We start from the raw sequence: 26607 nt of genomic DNA, 5'->3' as shown, positions 1-26607 counted from the left end.
CTTCTTAAGCGGCACTTAGCTGGCAATGTTTGCTTTGCTCCTGAAAGAGGTATCTTGTACACTGATAGCCTAGCACAGTGTTCAGTGGGTGTAATTTGACCTGGGGTGTGTGTAGACTTCTACAGGGAGCTGAGGATGTGTCCTCCCTTGGGAGATTTTGTATATACCTGAGACTTGATGCAATGGCTGACCAGCTGTGTGACTTTGGACCGGTCACTTAGGGCCAGGCTTACGGAAGTGCTGAACATACACTATTGCAGTTGAAGTCGATGGGAGCTGCTGATCAGTATACCCCTGAAAATTATATCCTTAAACTCCCTGTGCCAGAGTTTCTCTCTCTCTCTCTAGGAAACGAGGGTGATAATACCCAGGGCTTTTGTGAAGCTTCATTAAAGTTTGTATAGCGCTTTGAGTGACTCTTCTGGTGGAAAGTGCTAGAGAAGTGTGGTTATTCGTATGACCCTTATGCTACTACTGCTCCCCTAAGGAGGTTAGGTGGTACTGGAGCAGCGCAGGGCATTGGCTTGCATCCTTCGTCCTGTAAAGAGTCCCTGTAGGGAGGCAATGAAACCAGAGGTGCCTACGGTATCCTCCACTTCCCAGGGTGGGGAGTTGGAGAAGGAGGCACTACACATATACCTACCTCTGTCCACCCTCTCGGGCCTTCAGTCTCAGCCATCACTGGGGCTTGTGGGCTCCTCTCTATAGAGACTGGGGAGGGCTGGTTGAGGAAAAAGCATCTGAGAATCATGTTTGATCATCTCCCTCCTGTCATCCGCAGGAAGCCACAGGCCCTGAGGCGGCTTATGGGAGCCCCGCCTAGGTCCTTCTGCCCCAGGCTGCGCTGCATGGGATGACAATGACCCCGGGAAGGAAGAGACCAATGGCTGCCGTCGCCTGCCTGATCCTAGCAGCTGCTGGCTGCTTTGCTAATTTGGGTGAGTTTTACTCCTTACCCATTTTTATACTCTGCCTTGAAATAACCGCAGGCCCTTAAGGTCTCCAAGGAATGGACCCTGCTTCCATCTCAAAGGGATCAGCCCCACCCCGTCCTAATGGGACGTTCTCCCCCCGTCCCACCCCACACACAGGCTGCAGGAGGCGTTATTGACCCCACTGCTTCATTAACCTAACGGACAGTGCCCACCGCTGAAGGGGATCCCCCTTCTGCTCACCTGGTCGAACAATCCATTCCCATTTTGGGATGATTATAGTATCCACAGTCCAGATAGCCACTCCCATACAACCTGCTCCTTCTTGCCATTCCTTGATGATCGGTGGCAGTGGAGAAACATGTCACAGGGGCTGGGGAGGGTCTCCAGCACTCAAGAAGTTGTGTGACAAGTGAGAGCTCCAGGCTGCCTTTCCTTCTGGAAACCTGCCCCAGTGCAGGGGAGGGTTCAGAAAGGGCCCTTGAGATCAGTGGGCTCCAGTTCTGCACTTGCCGAATGCGCAGTACACAGCAGATTCCTGCTGCCTGACCACTTATGGCCAGCATAGGATCCAGCAAAAAGGAGATAAACCATGCGGTTCAGTGTACTGCCCACAGCTCAAACCACATCAAAATGAGCCCAGGAGAGGAGGGATCAGGAGTTGCATGTCTGTAGCTCAGCCAGGGTGAGTGGCTGTCCACAGGGGACAGCATGTTTCGTGAGCAGGCAAAATTTTGGTGGCTCTGGCCCCAGTGTAGTCTTTAATCTACCTTTGCTCCAATGCCTGGACAAGCCTAGCCTGCCTCCTGCACGCTTTGAATACCCAGTTCCTCTGTGTCCTTCTCCTGGAAGCTAAGCAGCTCTCTAGGAGCTCAGGTTTTTCAAGTAGTCTGTTTTCCCTAAGCAGAAGAGCTTCTCCGTCTCATTCTTAGCCACTGCAGCAGCCTCAGTAGAGATGGGGGTCTGAACCAGAACTCTGAATTACCCAGAGGCTTTGAGAGCAGAATTATGGCCCCAGCTTTATGATGGACCAAACCAAATCCCTGGATCCAAACACACACTTAAGCTTTGGGGTGTTCAAAATCCAGAGCTGGACTTTCCAGCTTGGACCTCTCTCTACTTGAGACCTAGTCATTGTACAGTTCCAAGACTTGCTCTGCATGAGGAGAGTGGCACAGGGTGTGTAGTGTGACAGTGGAGGAGATCTCCCTCTGCTCTTCTCTGTGCTGATGCTCATGTGGATATCTTGTCCTCGCCCCCACCATGCAGGTGAATCTCTTCAGGTCACCGTCCAACCTGCTTCCACCGTCCAAAAGTATGGTGGCTTGGTGAGCCTGGGGTGTGTGGTAGAGCCCCCGAAAGTCAACGTTACCTGGAGGCTGAATGGGAAGGAGCTGGTGGGGTCGGATGAGGCGCTGGGGATCCACATTGAGCTGGGGAAGCTCATCATCATGGCTCTCAACAACCACACTGTGGGCCGGTACCAGTGCATCGCCCGCATGCCGGAGGGAGTTGTTGCCAGCGTCCCAGCCACAGTGACTTTAGCCAGTGAGTAGTTTTTTTTTTTTTGTCTTCTCCTATCCCCTACTCTGCATTTGATCCTTCTCATTGGTTGGACCTCCATTTGAGGGATTGGCAGCCTCTGAGACACAGTGGGACAGGCTGATCCCATGGTGCCACCAGGCACCCCTGCTCATGCTGGGATCCCCAGTGTGATCCGAAGCTTCTGGAGTAGTTCCTTGGCCTGGGGTGTTTTGTAGCATCTTTGACACACAGGCCTGCCGTGTTCTACCTTGGCAATAGGCAAAGCGATCCTTGTACATGATAGACTGCAAGCTCATATCATGATACCTTCTAAGGGTAACTACATAAACCAACGAATAACGTAATATTTACCTGTACCTATGTCTGCACTTGAGATAGATTAAGTGATTTATATTTCTCCATCTGCCTGGTTCTCTTCCTGTGTCTCACGGTATCACTCTTAGGCTTTTCTAAGGCACCTAGGTATCCTCATGGCATCTGACTTCTTGGTTGAGACTATATCAACAAAAAAACTCCTGGAATCTCTCTCTCCACCCTGCAGTCGCAGGGTGAGTATAGCTGTGGGCTATGTTATAGGACACTGCAAGCCACATCACCTCTTGGACTGTGTAACTTACTGATCTGTGTGTGTTACCTGTCACCACCTGTACCCGATCCACAGAGGAGGAGTCTGTTAAAGTTCTCACCTAAGGAGCTGTGCTCTTAGCTCAAGTTACGGTAGCCCTGCATTTTCAACAGGAGGTCCCCGGTTCAATTCCTAGCGTGTTGGCCGTCACAGCTGCACCATGGATCAGTGCTTTGGTTGGTCACATGGAAGGTTTCTCTTAAGCCCCACTATTATGAAGCTCTCAAAAGCTGTCCCTTCTGGTGTCCTATGGAAGAGTTAAGATCACCCACAGAAGGAGGGGTAAAGGAGGAGAGAAAGGAAGGGGTGAGGTAAATAACCAATACAACCCCAACAAATGCTCAGGAGAACGGAAGAGAGGCCTTGGGATTGTCTCCTTCAGATTAAAAGGAAACTCTGCTATTCCAGGCCGGAGAGAGGAAGGGCTCAGAGGGGTGCTATTGTATTGTTTGAGAGGCGGTGCTTGCGTACAGCCAACAGGGGTGGGGGTCCGGGCTCTTCTTTGAGCTCCTCTCATGTTGTGGGAGAAGTAGATTCATTTATTGGGGGCGTGGGGGGCATGATCATACTCGGATGCATTTTGTATCAAGGCTTGTCTCTCTAAGGGAGGCTTCGAGGTGCCCTTGTTCACACCCGAGTGTCTAATATTATGTTGGGGTGTGCTTTCCTTTCCAAGGGGCATTTCTGACTCACGTTGCTGCGTTGTTTGTATTGAGGGTCGGGTCTTGTATCGGGGCTGGTTGGGTTGGGGAGACCTGAGATCACGGAGCCACGTTAATTTTGGTCCATGTGTCACGCTGTGGGGCTGTGCTAGTACCTCAGGGTATATCTCCTCTCCGGGGGCTACCCTCATATTTGAGTTTGTCTTGTAGGAAAAAGATTCACAGACTCCAAGGCCAGAAAGGACCATTGTGACCATTTAGTCCGACCTCCTGCATAACACAGGCCAGAGAACTTCTCCCACATAATTCCCACAGCGGATCTTTTAAAATAACTTTGAAGCTTGATTTAAAAATTGGTCAGCGATGGAAATGCCCCAAAACGAACCCTGGTAAATGTGATGGGGGACACATCTCCGACGGGCGTTCTTGTTTCAGGCTGGGATCTACGCTCAGGTCAAAGAGTGTGTTGAGTTAGGGGTGCGTCTCGACTGGGGCAGCACACTCAGTTTGGGGTACACCCTGCGCAGGGGAGGCACTCATGTTGGTATCTTGAAGCCACCCCATCCCCGAATGCACCTTGTATTGAGGTTAGGGTTGCCAGGTGTCCGGTTTTCCACCGGAACGCCCAGTCAAAAAGGGACCCTGGTGGTTCTGGTCAGCACCGCCGACCGGGCCGTTAAAAGTCCAGTTGGTGGCACTGCAGGGCTAAGGCAGGCTAGTTCCTACCTGTCCTGGCACCGCGCTGTGCCCTGGAAGCAGCCAGCAGGTTCGGCTCCTAGGCGGGGAGGCCATGTGGCTCAGTGTGCTGCCCCTGCCCCGAGTACCAGCTCTGCAGTCCTATTGGCTGGGAACTGCAGCCAATGGGAGATGGGGGGGCCGTGGCTGTGGGCAAGAGAGGCACATGGAGCCCCCTGCCCTCCCCCCCCCCAACATAAGAGCCGGACCTGCTGGCTGTTTCCAGGGCTCAGCGCGGTGCCAGGACAGGTAGGGAGCCTGTCTTAGCCCCCGCTGCGCTGCTGACCGGGAGCTGCCCAAGGTAAGCCTGTGCCCCCAACCTGGAGCCCCCTCCTGCATCTTAAACCCCTCATCCACGGCCCCAGCCCAGAGCCCGCACCCCCAGCCCAGAGCCCGTACCCCCTCCTGAACCCCAACCACTTGCCTCAACCCGCAGCCCCTTCTTGCACGCCGAATCCCTCAGCCCCAGCCTGGAGCCCCCTCCTGCATCCAAACCCTTCATCCCCTCCTCCAGAGCCCGAACCCCCAGCCCAGAGCCCGTACCCCATCTTGAACCCCAACTCTGTGCCTCAACCCGCAGCCCCCTCCCACACTGCAAATTCCTCAGCTCCATCCCCCAGTTTGGAGCCCTTTTCTGTACCCCAACCCTCTCATCCCTGGCCCCACCCCAGAGCCCTCACCCGCTCCCACACCGCAACCCCCTGCCTCAACCTGCAGCCTCCTCCCACACTCTAAATCCCTCGACCCCACCCCCTAGCCTGGAGCCTCCTCCTGCACCCCAATCCCCTGCCCCAGCCCAGTGAAAGTGAGTGAGGATGGGGAGAGCAAGCCACTGAGGGAGGAGGAATGTAGTGAGTGGGGGGCGGGGCCTTGTGGAAGGGGCGGGGCTAGGGTGTTCAGTTTTGTGCAATTAGAAAGTTGGTAACCCTAACTGAGGCGGGGACATGGTCTTCTTGAGATGCTGACGCTGGGGGGAGGGGCGTTCAGAGGTAACACTTGTGACAGAGCGTGTCTATGAGGAGATTGCCATTATCCGTAATACCCAATGGACAGAGCTCCTTCGTAAACTCCCTCAGTTGGTCCTGAGAGGAGGCAGGGAGGTTGCTGGGGAAGGGGATATGTCTAAGAAATTGAAGGAGAGAAGATGTTTGTGCAAAACGGGGGCCGGCTTTGTGTTAAAGCCAAGAACTATTGGCTTGTCATCAAGACATTAATCAGAAGTGAAATGTTTAGGCCGGGCTGGGTAGGAGGAGAAGGAGCGGGAGAGTGGAGTGGAACAGCAGTTCTTGCTCTTGGAGGCTGGGTGGGAGGGGGCCATCATTGGGTTGAAGCCATCGGGGGATTTGGCCTGGGCTTTGCACTTAGATGAAGTTTTGGAGAACACATTCCAGAGCAGAATGGGGGCTGTGTTTTGCCGGTGGACTGGCCCAGGAGGGGAGCGGAGAGGTGGATGGAATTACCGAGGGCATGGTTTGTATTTAGGAGAACAGTGCACGCACGCTCCTTAGTACGGTTGTTTGCTTTCAGGCCTCTCTTAAATGTCGTTGCTTGGACAAAGCCATCGTCGTTCAGTTTACCTGGGTGCTGCCTTCCCCCTCCGGCTCTGGTGACTGAGGGGGAGACAGGCATCCTTTGCCGAGGCTGTGATCGAGCTGCTAATGTGCAGGAAGTCCCCACCATCCTCCCTGGAACAGACTCCAGCTATAACCACGTCCAGTGCTGTAGTGGGCCCCAGAAGTTGGCCTGGTGTTGATTCAGGCCCAGGTATACTCCATCCCTGCCCTCACCCCCACCAAGCCAGAGAGAACTTGGGGTGAATTGTTATGCCTGGGGCTTCCAGTTAGCACAGGCCTGCCAGTGTGACTGAATATTAATAACAGCAGTTACCAGGCCTGACACGAGGTGTAGAGATCAGGTAGATAAATGGTACTTGGCCTGAGCCACTGAGCTGGAATCAGGGAAGGGGGAGGATGAGTGAGACCTCCCCATCGCCACAAGTATCTTGCCACTGAGCGGAGCTAGGAGGATCAGATGAGTTGCAGAAGGAGGGTGAGGGCTTAGTGGGCTTTGTTCCCACCAATAGGGGGATGGTTATTAATGCCATTGAAGGGTCTTGTGAACTGATGGAGAAGGTGGGTTAAATAAGTGAGAGACAGTAACCCATTGTGGAGCCCTCTGTGCTTCATGGCTTGTCCCCTGAGAACTCATGTCTTCTTCCCACACCATCGAGTTTCAGCGCCGTGCAGGGAAGCTGCTGGGCCTGCTGGATCACTCTCTGGGGCACCTGGCATTGGCCACTGTCGGAAGACAGGATACTGGGCTACATGAACCTTTGGTCTGGCCCAGTATGGCCATTCTTATGGTCTTATCATCTTGGCACATGGCTAAGTGGGCAGCTCCCACCATGATCCCTGCTGTCTTTGGGCAGAGGAAGCCATGAGAATGGACAGAGTGAAACCCACTGGGGGGCAGAGAAGTGGGGAGCCCTGGAACAGACCCACCTTGGGAAGAGCCCCGGATGGAAGGGGGAGAAGATGGAACTGAGGGTGGGACATGAAAGAGACAAGCAAGGAGCAGCACTTTTCGGGGTACATGGCTGATTGGCACACCTGAGCTGATCTCTGATCAGGCTAACTCAGAGGACTGATTGAGACTAGCAGTTAATTCCAGCAGTAGAGGTAAAGCTGGCTATAGTTTTATAGCCCCCAGGAAGGGAGAGATTTGTGAAGGGGATGGAGGTGGAGTTCTTAAAGCAACAGAACAAGGATCACTTCGCCAGTGTTCAGTTCAAGTCTTCAGACACGGTGCAGATGCTTTCTGGGTGTATGCGGCTGGGGTACTAGAAGGATAACTTATTGGAACTGGAGTGACGCCTCCTTCTCTTCCTCCCTACCCCCCCGGAAACACCAGCTCAGTGCATAGAACAGATGGTAATGACCTTGATCACTACCAGCCTAAGCTGCATTGGAATAGGACATCTAGAGAGGCTCCATATCCGATTCCCAGTCCCTTGGGCTGTTCCAGGTCCTAGCCCTTATGTTGAGAGTGATTGGAATCCAGGGCATTCTAAAAGGGGCGGTGCATGGCCACAGGGGCTGAAGGATGGAATGAGACTCTGTAAAGGCTGCCTGACTTTAAAATATATAGCACAGCGCTGGGTGTAGGAATATAGTCTGTTTCTTCTCTTTGCCATCACACCCAGCCCCCCTTCCAAGCCCCTTTTTCTTGTAGTCTCCTAAGAATGAAGTGCACTCTGCACTAAGTGGGTGTGACTCCCATGGAATGCTTTGGGAGGGACGACAACAGTGGTAAAAGTTACATGTTGCTGAAGATTAGTCATCAACAGAAGACTTTAAGCACATGTTGAACTTTAAGCATGCAAGTAGCCCTGTGGAAGCCAATGGGATTGCTTGCACGCTTGAACTGAAACGTGCTTTGCTGGATGAGAGTGAGTGGATGGAAATGGCAAAGCAATGGACCGTGCACTATTCAGCAGGCACACAAAATGAGCGTAACTTACACAAAAAGACTGATGAGCGGGATGTAGCAGGAAAAGCCACTAACACAAAGGTCAAAGACAGTACTGGTGTAAGCTGGAGCAGCTCGTGGGGACTTCAACTGGAGTTGCACCTATTCATGCCAGGGCTGAATTTGATCCTACTGAATACCAAATGGAGGCAAGTGGCAATTACATGCCTGTTGAATGCCCAATCAGTGCATGCTGAGCTACTTTGCTACTTACATCCCTTTTCTTATCATCTTAGGAACTCTTGCCCCCCCTCCCCGCCCTCTTCAGATAAGCACTTGTGGGAGGCGAGGAATATACTAAACTGGGTTTTCTCTTTGTCAAATCACCTGGTTGCAATGGAAGAGGAGACAGAGGAGTGCTTTTTTTGGGGCAGGGAGGCGGCTGGACATACATATTGGAAACATTCTAGGACCAGAGAGGGTCATTCCTTCATGCCCTTTCAGCTTCTAGAAACGAAAGTAGCAGAGCAGCCCTCAGCGTTGGCTAAGCACATGGGAGCAAGCCTGGTGTTGTTGCAAAGTGCCAGTGGGCTGTGACCCCTGTTCTGGGGCATGTTTGGAGTCCCTTAGGAATTTGCAGCTGTCTTCTAAAGAAAAACCAATACATTTTCCTTCTGGCTGGACCTCTCAGCTGATGACTCCCCTGACGCAATGGAGGGGGAACTTCATCTCCATCTTGAAAAAGCATTTGCTCACTTGCCTTGCCTCTGGCTACAAGGCCTGGGGTGGCGTGAGGGGGGGGGGAATGAAAACACAGGTGGCGCTTCCTGAGTCAGTCACCAGCAGGGAGGGGCGTCTGCCACGGAGACATGGCACGTTGGTTGTGATGTAGCACGGAACCAAGCTTGGAATGTGGTCTGGGGGTTTGGGGGGGTGGGGGGGACGTGATGGGATGCTAGCATACAATGAGGGGTGTGCACGTGAGGAGCTGTTTGAAGGGGATCTGACCACTGCTGCTGGGGGCAGGGGGTGACTCTGAGAGGACAGGAATGCATGAAGGAGGTGGGGAGAATGGGATTGTGCACGTCTCGCCGTGGCACTCGGAGAGGGCTGCGTCCGTTACTCCTCACAGGGAGGAGGCCGACAACTGGAACATGGCTTAGTGCAGGAGGAGAGCTCTAACCCCATGGGGCTCTGGCAGCCAAAATGGGGATTAGTGAGGAATAACTAACCCCCCTCCCCACTTTGTACTGGAGGAGCCTCAGTCCTTGCCATTTCCTGTTCTCAGAGGCCCTACTTCCCTCAGTGACCCTTCTCCACTTCTGGCGTGAAGGCAGTAGGGAAGGCTCAAGCCCTTGGGGCCTGTACTTTTTAGTTCCACATGGATCTCCCACTTGTGTCTGATCCGATTTGATCTGTCTAGTCCATGTACTTACCTGCCCCCCTTGCTGTAGTACCCAAGGGCCTTAGTTCCTCCAAACGAGGGCTCTCCTACTAGTCCTAGGATGATTCTTCGCCCTGCCCATTGCCGTGCTGGCAGGGGCATGAGCGCACACGCACAGACAGAGGCTGGCTTTCTCTCTCTGTCCACAGCCCATCCTAAAGAGAACAAGAGCTGCCCCCATTTTTCTTAAAACAGTGGCTTCAGCACAGTTGGAGCTCAGCCATCCCCAGTGCCCTCCATCTGATGGTCTCAAAGCACTTCATGGACAGTGATGAATTGGGCTATCGCAGCTCCCCAGTGAATTTTAATGGGCAACGACAGTGAGTAGGGGAATAGAGCAGTGGTAGGGTCTAGCATGGGATTTGGGGATAGGAAAGCTGGTGAGGCAGGTAGGAGCTGGCTGGATGTGGGGAGCAGAGCCAAATACAGACGGTCAGTGAGTGTTGGGGAGAAGCTGTCACCCGCAGCTTCTGCTGGTCTCAAAATTCCCCATCTCACCTGCCTGCAGAAAGGAGTCCTTGGGGTCCCTCCGGCTCATGTGACACCCGGCCAGGCTGGGTAGGTGCGGTAGTACTGGCACTATCTTTGCAGCAGCACCTCAGCCCAGATACGACCACACTGCCCCTCTGTTTGCCAGACCTGTTTGTATGTAGGTTGTGAGTGCGCACGGGCAAACGTACCCCAGGGGAGGCAGGTTTGAACTCCAGAGGCCTGGGTAGAAGCCATTTACAAATACAACTAAACATTATTTGTGGGGGGTGGACATTTACGGGAACAATCTGGCATTAAACTTTTGAATAACCAATTAGTCAAAATAATATATTCTGTGTCCTGTGCTTTAAGTTCCTTATCGTTCCCTTCTCTTCCTCTCTTGGTGCCTCTCTCCTTTCTCTGCTTGCCATGGCTCCCCACTGCCTCCCCATCACTGCTCTTGGCTCTCTCCACTCTCACCCACTTCCTCACCCTCAGCTCCCCCGGAGACCAGGCTGTTGGGCTGAGAGATGAAGGGAGGAAGGGGCGGTGGTCCCCCTCTTCCCTGGACTGGCAGAGTAGCTGTTGTGATATCAAAGGGTGGTACTCCTGGAGGTCTGGGGGTGGAAGGCCCCACTGACACTTGCCCGTCTCACCGGCCTTTGGCTCTGCACTCTCCCGTGCGGCAGGGAGATATTATCCCCGCTTTACAGATGAGGGCAAATGAAGCACAGAAAAGCAAAGCGACTCATTGAAGGCTGCACACCAAGTGGGTGGCACAAGAAACCATAAACCCCAGGAATACCCGACTCTGAGACCTGTGTGTTAACCTCAAGACCATCCTGTGACAGGTTCCCCCCTGGGGTGCCACCTGGAACTGGGGTACCACTGAGCCCTCTGACCCACCAGCCTGGGCCCCCTCTCTCACTGTGCTGCTGTGACAAGCTGCAGACTCGCTCCCGGTCCTACGCTTCCTCCAGCATTCACCCAGGTAGGGACACACCCAGCTGCAGTTACATACAGGCTTTCTGACCAGCTACAGCATGAATCAATAATAGAAGGGCTACAGCCAAGGTAACTCTCAGCTCCCCAGGCATGCACCTCCCCTGGAGTATAAACCCAGAATTATACTGTCTGGCACTGCACAGGGATTTGTACAGTGTAAACTCATAGAGTTTGCGCCACCCTCTCCCCCCACCCCCCAATGTGGAGAGGAAAAGGCAACAGCCTTTGCCCCTTGAGCTACGATTTCCCATGCATTTCACTCACTGGTTTAGATAAAGCAAAAGCAAGTTTATTAACTACAAAAGATAGATTTTAAGTGATAGCAAACAGATCAAAGCAAATAAACAAAAATGCACACTAAGCTTAACATACTAGGTAGACTGCATATGAATTAGTAGTTTCTCACTATGAGAGATGTTACCAGCAGGCTTCCAGATTCTTAAGGGATAGGCTGTACTTGGTTTATAGCTTGGAACCCCAGGTCTTTCATACACAGGCTAGAAAATCCCTTTCGCCTGGATCCAGCACTTCCACCAGTCCAGTCTTTGTTTCTCAGGTGTTTTCAGGAGTCCTCTTTTGTGGGGAGTGCAGAACCACAGATGATGTCATTCCCTGTCTTATATAGCTTTAGCATAAGGCGGGAACCTTTTTGTCCCAAATCAGTTTGTGGAAAAACACTGACATCCCAAGATGGAGTCCAGAGACAAGTGGCCTGGTCACATGCCCTTGCATACCTTGCTGAGTCATAGCAGCTGTTACTTACAGGCTGTGTGGAGTGTTCTCAGGACGGTTAAGTTCTTCCAGGGTCCATTGTCTTTGCTGATGGGCCATCAGCACTGTTTGGCTTCTTCATTGTTGCACTAGAAAGGCTAGTTGTGGGTGTCACCCAGAGTAAGCACGATTGAAATACAGATACATAGTCAATATTCCTAACTTTAGATACAAAAAATGATACATGCATACAAACAGGATAATCATATTCAGCAACTCCTAACTTTTCCAATGATACCTCACATGACCTGTCTTGTACAAAATGCATCATCATTATGCCATAATCATATCCTAATAATATCACTGCAGAATATGGGGTGCAGTGTCCTACTTGCCAGTCTCACCGGCCTTTAGCTCTGCACCCTCCCGTGTGGAAGGGAGATGATATCCCTGCTTTAAAGATGAGGGCAAATGAAGCACAGAAAAGCAAAGCGACTCATTGAAGGCCACACACCGAGTGGGTGGCACAAGCAACCATAAACCCCAGGAGCCCCGACTCTGAGATCTGTGTGTTAACCTCAGGACGATCCTTCCCCTCTATACTAGTGGCGTACTCAGGTGGAAGGAACATTGGAAACGATCACAAAAAAAGGCACCACCCGCTGCGGCACTTTTACTCACTCAGCAGCGCTTTTACTGACGGGGCGGCACTCCGGGTCTTTGGCGGCACTTCGGCGGTGGGTCCTTCAGTGCCGCCGAACACACCCGGAGAGAGCGAAGGACCCGCCGTAGAAGTGCTGGAGCGCCGTCCCATCAGTAAAAGCGCCGCCGGGTGAGTAAAAATTAAAAAGGCACCAAGAAATTGAAAAGGTGCCACTTGTGCTCAGTGGGAGAGCAATCGAGGCCCCGCTCCCCCCTAGCTACGCTACTGCTCTACACACCCAGCTCAGTATCTGAAACACTGTCTCAAATTGCAGAAATCTCGTCGTTATTTTCCATGTCCTAAAGAACTATGTTCACTGGTGAGGTGCTCTCATCTGAGGTGTTGGTCTGTTCTTTCTCCAAGCTCACTGGCTCCTAGGCCTCTCTCCTCTTCTGGGTCTATAAACCCCTGCCAGCACTGCTGGAGCCTGGGCCTTGGCTCTGAGATTGTAATTTGGCCGTGATTAATTCAGACCACCAGGGTGCACATTAATTTTCCTGATGCTCGTTTATATTTTGATGATCAGAGAAGTATGTGTGATATGGGCAGGCAGACTTCTGCTTCTCTCCTTTTCTCCACCCCCTTCTGTTTGTGTCTCTTCCTGTTTAATCCCTGGATCAAATGTCAGAGGAGAAAACACCCAGCACCCTTCCCCTCCCCAAGGGTAACATTTATTATCAGAGGAACAGAATGTGCTGCATGTTAAGAGTTAACCTTCATCTGGCTTTAATACTCAGTGGAAACATGGCTCCCCTTCTCTGCTTGTCTTAAAGGATTAATCACATTTCTGAAGTTCACTCTTATTCCTGCTTTTTATTGTTATTATTTTTAATTGAATGATGCCAGGAAATTCTTGAAGTCTTGAGCATGTTCGCTGCAAATCATTTTTATGACATTGCTAAACCTCTCCTTCTCTTTTCAACCTTCTCCCTCCTTTCTCCCTCCTCACCCCCCCGCTTCTCGAATCTGGGCACTAGAACCGTCTCCAAACAACGTGCCTGACAACTAATACGTTTTACATTTGGGAAGGTTTTTCAGCACATTGCCAAGGGAGCTGGTTTTTATTTAAAATTAAAAAGAATCTTGCTTTAATCAGAAAGTCTGTTTTGAGACATTTCATGTCACTTTTCCAGGACTGTGGGTGGGAGAACCTTGGAGCCAGAGTTGTCTTTGCTGTTGGAGAGCTGGTATAAATCCCAGAGAATGAAAACACATTTTTCCACTCTCCCGGTCTGCCAAGGGAAGGTCATGTGTAGTCTGCGATCCACGAGCTCTTCTGATCCCTGCTCTCTGAGCTGCCTGAGGCTGTGCGGGCCTTGCTTTGTATTGGTTCCAAGGAACAAAATAGTTGTGTTTGTGATAGTGGCACGCTTCTGCGCAAAGTTGTGGTGGTGTAGGTCATACTGTGTTGCTGTTACATTATGCTTTGAAGAGGCAATGTGGTCTCATTTCAATGCAGGGTCATGCCACTCTGAAGAAGTGTATCAATGCTAGGTCATGCTAAGGAAGATGCAACTTTGAGTATTGTTGCAATGTCACAGCATATTGCAGCAAGGTGCTGAAGATGCAGGATCCTCAAAACACAATGCCATTACCTGCTTGACCTAGTGTGCCAATGCAAAGACATAGCATCACCCCAAAGCAGCTGCTGAGACCAAATTCCTGAAATAAATGTTCATCTCTTTAACATTCCTGTGAGCTGGGTTTGCAGGACTCAGGAAACACTTGCAAACATTTGCTAGAAGAGCCATGTTCTAGTTTACTTGCGGTTGGTCGGAGCATGCTTTCTAAACATGGGTTGATTTCATCCACACTGGCTAGTCAAACTGTTACCAGGAACCAGGTTAGCTAGAACTTTGTTTAAAGCACTTTCAAACAGGTTGGTTCCCGAACTTGGTGTAAGGGCTATAGTAGATGCATTTCCCTGCCCTATAAGTGAGTTGAGATGCACTGGCTCCCAATGCTACTATGTTATAATGCACATATAGGCTACAGGAGCATCTGCACCAGGAATGGGTTTGGAAATAGGTCTCCTGGGTTTATTTTGGTTTATCTTCTGGTCTTTGATATTGTGGGTCTGGCAATTCTGCCACTACCAGTCTGGGATTGGAATTGTCTTAAACCCAGCTTCATTGCTGCTCTCAGCTTCTGAGTGGCTAGCGGAGACTTGAAGAGCTACCTGACTCAGGCCATTTCACCTTGGTATCTGCTCCGACTCTTCTGAGTAGTATTAAAAAATAGAGAGAGACTTTCCTGTTCTCCATCCCCACCCCTAATGGGAGCAAAGTGTAGAGGGTTCATACTGAGTTCATCTGAGTCCTCAAGTCTCCTTACAGAGACATGTCCATGGCGAGGCAATGGTCCAGCTGGTGTGTCTCTGAGGTCACTGAACTTTTGCAGGAAGGGTCAGCTGTGCAGGGTGGTGGAGGAGCAGGTTCTGATGAGAAGGGGTCAGTCAGCTCATAAAGACTAGCAGAGAGTCCTTGCAGTGTTTCCATTATGGCCTCTAACTCTTTGCCTCATGTGGAGTTGGTTGAGAAGTGCAGCTGGAAGAATGTAGACAGCAGGGGAGAAGGAAGGTGGAGGACTGGGCTGGCGGGTGGGGGTGGGGGCGGTGAACAGCTCTGTCAAAACATTCTCTCCTAATGGATTTCTCAAATGTACCAGCAGGCAGGTGTCACGTCAAATGCCTTCCCTTCTGAAACCTGATCTGTTCCTCTTTGTCTGGTACTCTCATTCTCTCTCTGTTGGGTTTTTTTTAGCCCCCCAGGAACGTGGTGTGTGTTCAGGGCATGGTGTAGGTAACTGGGTCAGCAGACAAAGGAACTTGGCCAAAGTTCGGTTCGTAGCCAGTCGTTAGAGCCTTTCTCCTTCTCCGGTATCTTTTAAACTCATTTTAATTTTTATAGAGACCAATAATTCCCTTCTATTTTTTTCTGTGACCTCCCTCCCACCATCCCCTCCAACAGCTCCCCAAACAAACTGGGGGTGGGGGAACCTTAGGACACAATAATAATCTAGTGGTAAACCAGCTTGTGACTGTCGAGTGTTTGACTCGAGCAAGAATTCCCTATGTGGAGATGCTTAGTATTCAGGCAGTGGAAGAGTTTGAAGTGGTGGCTGTGGTCACAAAAGTGGACTCTGAAAATGACTTTTTACTTCCTGTTCCATATTAATTCTTCTCCATTTGCTTCCAGAGCAAATCTTTCAAGTCTGTGAGTTGAAATACTATGATCTTTTTTTCCCCCCTCTACTCCCAAAGTTTGCCTTCTAAATCTCTTGAATCTATCTATCTATTCCTATACTCTCATCTGTCTAAACCAGTGGTTCTCAATCAGGTCGTCCAGTGGGTACTCATCCAGATATTTGCCTAGTTTTATGATAAGCTACATAAAAAGCACTAGCAAAGTCAGTATAAACTCAAATTTCATACAGACAATGACTTGTTTATACTGTTCTATATACTAGACACTGAAATGTGAGAACAGTATTTATATTCCAATTGATTTATAACTATATGGTAAAAGTGAGAACATAAGCAATTTCTCAGTAACAGTGTGCTGTGACGCTTTTGTATTTTTATGTCTCATTTTCTAAGCAAGTAGTTTTTAAGTGAGGTGAAACTTGGGGGTACGCAAGCCAAATCAGACTCCTGAAAGGGGCACAGTAGTCTGGAAAAGTTGAGAGCCACTGGTCTAATACATCTGTTTGGGATGTATAGCATGGGAGGATGCATAGCATTCATCACCATATTATCCAGGGGCTGAACAGTTAGTTTAGATCCAGAAAGCATTGTCCATAGTAACCGTCACACTTGATCCTGCTCTTTGTCTTTCCCTGGTATCAGCTAAGCAAGCTTTGCCCCACTCCCACCCCCGATTTGGTGTACACCAGCTGTCCGGAGATGGAAATGGCACTGAGGACATGTGAGGTGAGAGAGAACCCAGAACCCAGTTTGAGTTTTTCACAGTTGTACAATTCTTCCCCCAGATGCACCCCAGCAAGTTCCTAGTGAAGTCAGTAGGAGCAGTGAATGCATAATTAGGGGTAGAACTGAATCCAGAGGAGGAAGATCTGGGCAGCAAATATTTTTACCCATTTCCAGCACCTTCCATCCGAGGATCTGAGAACACCTCACAGACATTAATGAATTAATACTCACAGCCCCCACATTTTCTAGTTCAAGACCGTCCTCCCCACTTATCAGAAGGGGATATCATTTTCTAACCATATTTCAGGTGTTCAGGCGAAGTCAAAGGGTCATGATGTAATCCTCTCTTCTGTATTACCCAGCCTTTGAACCCTGTCTGCACGGACTCAGCTCACAATGTTTGTGGTAGCTTCTGGGTAGCATGGCTACAGTTATGTTTGAAATGGCACTTACCTTTTGAATCTCAATTTTCAGTTGCTCAGTAAGTTACCTTTTAGGGCTGGGATTTCTCATGTTCATACACATCCCAGGAGCAGTTTATTCACAAAGTTTCTTGATGAGCCCTTTTTGGAGCTATTAGGTGATAGAAAGGAGCAGCGTTCTGACACCAGCCCAGTCCCACTCATCGCCGAGGGCACCCCTTCAGTACCATCCATTGCCAAGATGCACTAAACTGGGTCCTGACTCCAAACCTGAGGTGGTAAAGGTCAGACATCAGGAAGAGGATACTCTTCGCGCCAAACCCAAGATCCAGAGCGTGACTAGCTTTGTGCACTAAGCCAGCCTAATCTGTATGGACATGGAAGACCTGCTCCATGGGGGTGTCAGGAAGCCAAATCCAATATTTGTAAAGCTCTTTGAAGTCCTAGGACAGAAGGGCCTAGTGTTAGCTATATGCATTGTCTTGTTCCCCATTGTGTGCTTTAGTCCAGCTTTGGAATCTAGCTGAATTACAAGTTTATGTACTGAATGTACCTCAGGTTGTTAGGGTGTTTTTTTTTTTTTACTCCTTTCCATTAACTCCTGAATTTCCCACCCCAGTGCTAAGACTTACTGTTACTGTCCTCTTAACAGAGATCAAAGACTTCAAATTTGATGGCCAGCATGTGATTGAAGTGGATGAAGGGAACACAGCTGTGATTGCATGTGACCTGCCTGAAAGCCACCCCAAAGCCCAAGTGCGCTATAGTGTGAAACAGGAGTGGCTGGAGGCCTCCAGAGGTGAGCTGCATTCAGGGACAGGAGGGTCCCTCTACTCTCTTTGCTACCCCATGCTTCTGTCCCAGTGAGCTCTGTCACGTCTCCATATCCGCTGGCTCTGCCTTTACCCTTCCCTCTAGCTCTCCAGTCTTGCAGAGAATAAGCCCTCTCTGCCCACTGCCTAATGTATGTCTCCCCCACAGCTGCTCCTTTCTGAGCCACTGCCTGGCCTCTGTGATGTCCCCAGGCAGCCGTGCCTGAGGGAGCCAGGCTCAACAACAATTTGCAAACAGAAAAAGGAGAGGGCCTGAGTTGAATAAATCCTAAGTTTAATTTTGTTAAAATGAATTATTCGCCCCCGTGAGATGGGTCAGAACCAAAGCCCCATCTCTGAACCCCTAAAAACTTCCCAAGGGTTCAGAAATCTAGGTCTGAACGTTACCACTTGAGCCCATCTGTACTTGTGACACTTCAGCTTCACCAGAAGGTCTGTTCATTTCCCTTCTCCCCAAATAAGTTCTCTCCTTATCCCGATTCTGAGACTGAATCAGTTTATTTCCAGGAGAACCATGCTTGTGATGTTGATTATCCAGCTCTCTTTCCCTCCTCTTTGCCCACCGTCTCCCTTCCCTTTGCCCAGGCATGTTTGAAACCTACTGCTGAGATGTTATCTGGCTAATAGAATAGCTCCTCACAGAGAAAGGTCCTCTCTTCTTTTCCCTTACAGACAACTACCTGATCATGCCGTCTGGGAACCTTCAGATAGTCAATGCCAGCCAGGAGGATGAAGGAACGTACAAATGTGCTGCCTACAACCCCGTGACCCAGGAAGTGAAAACCTCCGTCTCCAGTGACAGACTCCGCGTGCGACGTAAGATGCCTCCCTATAAACATTTTGGGTTCCTGGCCTCCAACCCATCCCTCTTTGTGTGTGCGATGTTATCTTTGGCACCTCTTGACTGTTGAGTGTTTACTTTTGCAGCCTCTGTGTTCTATTATTGTAGCTTTATGTATGGACTGCCAGGATTCGCTCCTGGAAAACTTCCTTTGCAGCAGATGGTGGAGGGCTGTAGTTTTCACAGTAGAAGGTCGAGAGGTCTGTTCTCTGTGCTGCATGTGCATGCGTCTACCCCGTGGAATTGTTATACCCTCTGAGGAGCATTTAGACTTGGGAGCAAGGGTTTGAACGCCACTGCTTGACTGGGTCCTCTGCACATTGGTCACATAAGAACTACCAAGTTTCTCAGCCTGCCTGGTGCGTCCGTCTGTCCTATTGTCCGGAGGAAACGAGTCTTCTTGGGGTGCCGCTGCCCCAGGTCAGTGCTCTGTACAAGGCACTGTTCCCATTCGTAGGAGCTGTGGTGTCTTATTCTTTTTCTTCTCCCACCTCACCAGGCTCCACAGCAGAGGCGGCACGGATAATCTATCCCCCGGAGGCTCAGACCATCATCGTCATCAAAGGTCAAAGCCTCATCCTGGAATGTGTGGCTAGCGGGATCCCGCCTCCCCGGGTCACCTGGGCCAAGAACGGCTCCAGTATTTCTGGCTACAACAAGACCCGCTTCCTGCTCAGCAACCTGCTGATCGACGCCACCAGCGAGGAAGACTCCGGCACCTACAGCTGCATGGCTGACAATGGGGTGGGCGAGGCTGGAGCCGTGTTCATATTCTATAACGTTCAGGTGTTTGGTGAGTAGTACTGCAGCTTTCCTCCCGTCTCCCCAGATAAAGCCCGGGCTTTCTCCTAGCGCCTGTTTCAGGGAGAAATATCCACCCCACCTCCATTATAATGTGAAGTGAACCCACCCTCCTTGCTGGCATCTTTAGCGTCCGTTTTAGTGTGAGGTGATGGATTTGCCCCTGAGGACCCCATCACCTGCCCCTTTCACCCACAGGTTCCACTGTGAGTCTAAGGTGGGGAATCCCATCTCCCATTATTTATATTTCTGCTTTTGGGTACTCTATAGCACCCATTAGTGTAGTATCTAGCGCTTTCCAGGTACATTGAAATCTGCATGCGAAGGAACCCTAGCGGACTTCAGAGTCTCTGGATAAGGAGGCTCCATTTGAGGGAAGAACGTTTAGGAAGATAAGTCCCAGATAATTCCGCAAAGCATTTCCCCCTTCCGACAGGCATTAGCTGGGACTTGAATGGATTTGGTTTGAGCCAGCTGTATTTCATCCAGGCGCTGGTCTCCTGTAGGCATCAGGACACCCTTGTAGTGGCACTGGGGGAAAATGGGATACACAGCTGTGTATCATTGACACACTGTTGACACTGGACGTGTGGCATCTCACCACCTCGCTGAGCGATCTCCTGTGGAGACTGGAGAGGAGCGGCGACAGGGTGGATCCCTGGGGGACCCCATCAAGGAGGAGGACTTTTCTTGGTTGAGGCTCGGTTTTCCAACCCCTCTCTCCGCTAGAAGCGAATGACCAATCATGGTAGTGCTGTGCTCTCTGCTAGAGCTAAAGCAAGTTGTTGTTTCATGGTTTTTACCCTACAGAACCTCCTGAGGTCACCATGGAGCTGTCCCAGCAGATCATCCCCTGGGGTCAGAGTGCAAAGTTCACCTGCGAGGTGCGAGGGAACCCCCTGCCCTCGGTCATGTGGCTGCGCAATGCCGTGCCTCTCTCCTCCAACCACCGGTTCCGGCTGTCCCGTAAGGCCCTGCGGGTGATGAGTGTGGGGCCTGAGGATGACGGGATATATCAGTGCGTGGCAGAGAATGAAGTTGGCAGTGCACAAGCCATGGTGCACCTTAGGACCGCCCAGCCTGGTGAGTCTTCAGTAGAGTTCACAAGTTACCTTTCCGCAGACATCGGTGCTTTAATTCAAGGGGCTAATGTACAAATAAATGACTGGAGTATGAAAGGGCTGATACCTCCTTTCTGTCCTGCTTGCGTTTCAGCTGTCCTGCTCGTCTAGCAGCTTACCTCCAAATTGCTAGGACACCCCCAGCTGGCTTCTCACTAGAAGACATGGAGATCCTAGTGTAGGAGCTGGCTATGTTACAAGTGCCCCTTGTCTCCTTTGAGTTTTATCATGACAGGAAGGGGTGGGCCCCATTGGGCCTGTCTGTGGTAAGAGGTGCTACAAAGTGCTAGGAAGCTGCCCTCTCTGCAATCAGCCCCCAGTGTCCATGTGCCCCATTGTTATTGCGGGAGAGATGGAGGGGTGTGTTATAGTTATATGTCGTTCAGACAAAGTGAAATGGATGCAGCAGCCTAACACCTCGTGAGAAGCTTGGATATGGTTCCTCTAAGGTTCATGGCACCAGGGCTAGCAGGAGAATTTAGGTAGCTTCCTACTATCTCTGCATTTACTGGTGATTTAAAATGGCATTTGTTCTGTCTGCCCCCTCTCCCTCCACCCCCAACTCGTATTTCAGGATCAACTATGAAGCCATGGCAAGACTCCAGGTTGGGCTCAGCTCAGTCCCCCACGCCACCGTCCAGCGACAAGGCTCTGAAGGAGAAAGCCATGCTGCAAAGGCCTAAGCCTACTGCGCTGGAAGCATCTCTCCAGTGCATGACTAACAGAGTGCATGTGTCTCCGGCCGAGGCGCCCATCATCCTCAGTTCTCCCAGGACGTCCAAGACGGACTGCTACGAGCTGGTGTGGAGACCACGACATGATGGCAGGGCCCCCATCCTTTACTACACTGTGAAGCATCGCAAGGTACCACCATGCTGCTTCCATGTTTCCATCACTGATGTTCTGTAGGTGAATTTGTGACTGGGCTGTGCAGTTAAATAACAGTGCATTCCAAGTGCAGCCACTCACCTCATGGGGGCAGTCACTCACCCTTGCAATCAGATGCGCCTTACCTGTGACATTTGGTTTCTTTCTGCTTTTGTTGCTGGGATGTCCTAAGTTTCTGAAACTAAGTCTCTAGGGAAGAGTGCACATTGACTTGCTCTGTAACGTCCTGTGCCTGAGCCAAATCACCCAGTGACAACTGACTGCAAAGCCAGAGAGCACTCATCTGCAGCTCCTGGGTGCTATGGTAATATAAAACATTAAATAATAATTTAAAGGTACAGAATGCAGGCAACAAAATTACAGTTCCTTTTCATTTGCAAAACCCAACAACGTTAAATGCATCCACCCCAATCCCCCACTAACTAAATGGTGCTGTCTAACAAATAGCAAGGCTGGGATATGATGTGCAGGATTGCTATGCTGACAGGTATGGTAGCTGTCCTAATAATCCTAAATCTTCAGGGAATGTCCCAAACTACCTGTTTTTCTAGGATTTCTCCTGGAAGCCAATACGTGACAAGGTGGTGAGCACACAAACTACCTGGTGGTGTGGGGTGAAGTGTTATTGCTCTGGTAACTATCCTTGCCTTGTTTCAGGGATTAACCCCTTGTAACATCACAAAATGTCTTTGACCAACCTAATCACTCATGATGCTGCTCCTCCTGGTGTGAATCATTGCTGGGACTTTCAGACTGATAGGCCAGAGAAAAATTTCCACCACTTGCACCCTGGAATGTTATTTTAACACACCAGGTTATAAGTGTTAATTAATATTCAGAATGATGAACCTCAAATTTTCATCCTGAAACACAACTCCTGTTCGAAATGCAAATATACATGTTCCTTATGTTTGTGCAAGTTCAACTCTGGGCCATAAATTTTGATAGGGCCCGTTGGGCTAAGGTGCTTCATTTTTGGGGGGAGGTGTCAAAAACTACAGAGTCCAAAATCCGACAGCCACTTGAAAATGTTGGGACACTGTCAAGACAAGATAAAAATTCTACTTTTTTTTTTTTTTTTTTTTTTTTAATTAAAAAATTCCTTCTTAGTTTTAATAAGTTAGAATGTTGGGGGTATTTTTTTGTAATTTACTGCTGCTATTCATTTACTTGTTGCATTTCCTTCATCACGGACAGAAAACTGATACAGATTTCCGGTTCTAACACACTCCAATTCTGTTGTATTTGGAGGATTTCAAATTTCAATTACATATATCGGGGTAGGCAACCTATGGCATGCGTGCCGAAGGTGGCACACGAGCCGATTTTCAGTGGCACTCACACTGCCCAGGTCCTGGCCACCAGTCCGGGGGGCTCTGCATTTTAATTTAATTTTAAATTAAGTTTCTTAAACGTTTTAAAAATCTTATTTACTTTACATACAACAATAGTTTAGTTATATATTATAAACTTATAGAAAGAGACCTTCTAAAAACATTAAAATGTATTACCGGCACACGAAACCTTAAATTAGAGTGAATAAATGAAGACTCGGCACACCACTTCTGAAAGGTTGCCGATCCCTGACATATATATTAAAAAAGTGTCTATTTCCCCAGAAATGGTTAATTTCATGAAACCATTTCTAGTATAAGACTTTATAACCCCTGAGAACATCCTTGCTTTTTTCCTAAACAAAACTGAAATCTGGGGCGTAAACTAACCATGTCTCTTTAAACAGCCATTTAAAATAAAGATGTGAGATATCAACACAAGATCTAATAGAGAGAGGGGATAAAACCTTTGGATCATTGAGTCTTTCCATCTGCAAGGACAAGATGTAGCTCCCAAATAGCATTGGAATGAAATCAATTCTGCGCGTGATCTTAGCTTATGGGCTGCAGTTTGTTCTTGTTTTGTTTGTTTTTTCAGTGTTTCACCTGGAAGGTCATTAGGGCAGAAAAGGTTGCCAAGGGTCACTGCAGTCTGCACTAACACATTTTCAGTGTAGTCCAAATTCTCAGTTGGAGACTCTTCCTTGTGCCTCTTAGGTCCCTACATATGGGGTTTAGCCCCATTAACCCTTAATTTGCTGTCATTTCTGTGACTGCCAACCCAAGGGATGGTTTTATAAAGATCCAGATTTAATTAAAACTAATATGAATAGAAATATGTGTGTGTATGGGGGGGAGGAGTTATTTCAATTTTAAAAATATATGTGTATATGAGAGAGAGAGAGAGCACACGAGATCTAGTATGTTGGAAACCCATATATGTCAGAGCGGTGCTAACGTAGGATCTGATTCTCAGCCATGCTGAATACCTGCAGTTCCTATTGACTTCAACTGGAATTGTGTGTGCTGAGTGCCTTTGAAATCAGCCCCTTAGGCTATGAGAGTGAAACTGACCAGTCAGTGGAAGGAAATGCAAAAAAAGTAAATAAACAGCACAAATAGTGAAAAGCAAATAAGATTGTAAAGATTCTTTCTGTTGTGCTAACTTCAGCTGCTATTAATGATATATAGACTTTTACAACCAGTATGTGATTTATATCCACCCACATTTACTCACTCTATAGACACAGGAGAAACTACTCTACTGTTCTACAGCCTAAGGGAAGTCCGTTCCTATCCAGTCATTATCTCTGTTTTTAATATTCTTCTTTACACACACCCCAGCTCCTGCTTTCTTGAATGTAACAGTCCTGAGGGACCTCTCTCTGGCCTCGCAATCCCACAGACTCTGTAATACAAATAAAACTGGGTAGACGTTAATCCATCAGTGTCAAACGCTTAGAGAAGATAAATTACATTGCAGAGGCTTGGCATCTCCATGTCATCATGTTGCCTGCACTGCCATTGCTCCCCTCCATACAGGGTCACTGAGGTGTCCCACCTGCTTGCCTGCACAATATTATCCTTGCAGTTGCAGGTTCCCCTCTTTTGGTTGGGACGGGAGGAAGGAAAAGAGAAAGGCCTCATACTCTCTGGTACGCAGCATCTAGACCTGGCTGTTCAATTACACTGAAAGATGAAGCTGTGTTAAAAAACCCTTTGGAGACCATGGCCGTATGCTGCATATTCCAGAAGAAAGCTATGTTGAATGAACACTAAGGTTGCACGGTGAAGTCCTCAAAAGTCAGGAAATACCAGAGATCAGGTCACAAGCTTAACTCCGCCCCCTTATTCCTATATGTGTCTGTTCAGTGTTAAACTAGAGGGTCACATAAACTCCTATAATGCAATATAGCTTTAAATAGCACTGACTGTCTTTGCCCCGTTCTAGGCAGCATGAGAATGTCTCTCCTTAGCCATTGGCTGGGTGTTTCCAAGAAGCCTAAGGGAGTTAGGCACCCAATTCCCATTGAATTTCATTTGACAAAGCCCAGCCTTAAAATCCCCTTGTGCAGACAGTTTTGTTTTGTATCACTAGAGCTGACCCAGCTCTCTGATGGTCTCTTCCTTGGTGCATCAGTGAGGCCCTCAGCTAGAGTGTATGCAGCACTGGGAGGTGGATTTAAAATCCCACTTCCCCTGCTGGGGGTATTGCATTGAATAACACTGAGTCCTTGTTAATGGGCACTCCCTTCCTGCACTAGCAGGACAGGTGATTTTAAGGGTCCAAGGACTGTAATTGTTACTCGTTATGTATCGAGTCAGCAGGGGGTGCTCAGCATTTCACACACTGTAAGGGGAAATTATTGCATGGTATTTGATTTCCCCTGAATTTCCTGATGACTGAATAACAGATGTAAAGAGCTACACCCTGATATTTGGTATCTGAAGGCTGATGGCCATGGGGTAATGGCTTGTTGACACTAAACAGAATGGATTGTGACCTGCAAGCCGGTAGCTATGCACTCTAGCATGCAGGGGCTGATCAGCTTAAAAAAAAAAATCTAGGCAACTCGCACAACAGGAAACAGATGATTGTAGGTAAAATCCTATTTTGAAAAGTGATGTAGGCACTTAAGAGCCTAAATCTCACAGAAAGTAAATGGGACCTAGGCTCCGAAGTCACTTAGGCACTTTTGGAAATTGTACCCTTTGTGTTTTGGTGGGAGCCTTTCCACAGCAAATATAAATGGCACTGGTTGTGTTTGTCCAGACACACAGAGCAGCCAGACACTTTAGGTCAGAATGACTGTTGTTTTATCTTAAGTGAAACGTCAAAAGGAGAAAGAACAAAAGTGAAGTCACCATGAGAGAGCACACTGTGTGTGTGTGTGTGTGTGTGCACACAGGCGCAGTCTGCTGAATTGAACGCAAAATGGTAGACAGAAGAGCCCTTGGAGATTTAAATATGCATAACCATTACACAGCTAAATACCCTGCAGTATCTATTAAGGTGGGGTGAGACTAGAGCAGTGGCTCTCAACCAGAGGGACGGGTACACCTGGGCGTATGCAGAGGTCTTCCAGGTGTACATCAACTCATCTAGATATTTCCCTAGTTTTACAACGGGCTACCTAAAAAGCACTAGTGAAGTCAGTAAAAACTAACATTTCACACAGACAAAATGAGGAAGTAAGCAATTTCTCAGTAACAGTGTTGTGACACCTTTATATTTTTAAGCAAGTAGTTTTTGAGTGAGTTGAAACTTGGGGGTACGCAAGACAAATTAGACTCCTGAAAGGGGCACAGTCATCTGGAAAGGTTGAGATCCACTGGACTAGAGGGTGGATAAGCTATACTAAGGTCAGAAGAGCATCCCAATGCTTGGAGGCTTATCCTAGACATATCTGACCGCTGAGCTTTGCAAAATTGGGCTGGAAAATCACACTCCTTTGCAGAAAGCCAACAGGGCTGGGAGAGACAAGTGAGAAAAACTTTTTCAAACTTTCCAGGCTTCATTTCAAGTTTTCGGCAAAAGTTCAAGTTCAGCCTAAAAGTAAAGCAAAGCCAGCCCCCCTTTCCCCTGGCCAGGCCAGTGATCCCTGTGCTCGTGACTTGTTCTTCAGCAGATTATGAACTCTTCAGCCAACTGGACGGTCAGGGACATCCCTGCGACTCAACACCGCCTGACCCTGAGCAGACTGGATCCTGGGAGCTTGTATGAGGTGGAGATGGCAGCTTATAACTGTGCAGGGGAGGGACAGACGGCCATGGTGACCTTCAGGACTGGTAAAGGTCAAATCTTTCCCTAGATGTTTTGGTTCAACTTTCTGAGGTCCCATCTCCCAGCCCTTGATAGCAGGCACCGTTCTGGAGTTAGCCTCTCTACCTTGTACCCTGCAGATGACTTTTAGCCACATGCTGTGTTTTGGTTCAGTGCCTGTCAGGTGGAAAGGCAGCTGCCCCCACGTTGAGAGTCGCCGCCCATTATAGAAGAAAATGAGCAGGGTGGTAGGCAGTGTGCTGACAGCACTGGATGGAGGGAATTAAGATTCCTGGGTTCCATTCCTGCTGCTGCCAATCACTGGCTGGGTGACCTTAGCCAAGTCAGTTTCCCCTCTCTGTGGCCCAAGTA

The 26607-nt window shown here is 49.1% G+C and overlaps 1 protein-coding gene across 1 annotated transcript in view; it reads left to right on the top strand.

Moving 5' to 3' along the window:
* BOC (BOC cell adhesion associated, oncogene regulated) overlaps window positions 1-26607 on the top strand; it is an 82550-nt gene that overhangs the window by 44016 nt on the left and 11927 nt on the right. The window contains 8 exon segments of the mRNA XM_034789358.1: window positions 782-938; window positions 2202-2480; window positions 17307-17453; window positions 18160-18303; window positions 18828-19121; window positions 19940-20212; window positions 20825-21114; window positions 26102-26261. Of these exon segments, the coding sequence (XP_034645249.1) occupies window positions 854-938; window positions 2202-2480; window positions 17307-17453; window positions 18160-18303; window positions 18828-19121; window positions 19940-20212; window positions 20825-21114; window positions 26102-26261 (1672 nt within the window). The 5' untranslated portion in view covers window positions 782-853.

This window comes from Trachemys scripta, chromosome 1, assembly GCF_013100865.1.
Source record: "Trachemys scripta elegans isolate TJP31775 chromosome 1, CAS_Tse_1.0, whole genome shotgun sequence".
NCBI lineage: Eukaryota > Metazoa > Chordata > Testudines > Emydidae > Trachemys > Trachemys scripta.
Note: the sequence above shows the minus strand (reverse complement) of the source record. Positions and strands in the feature narration are given on the sequence as shown.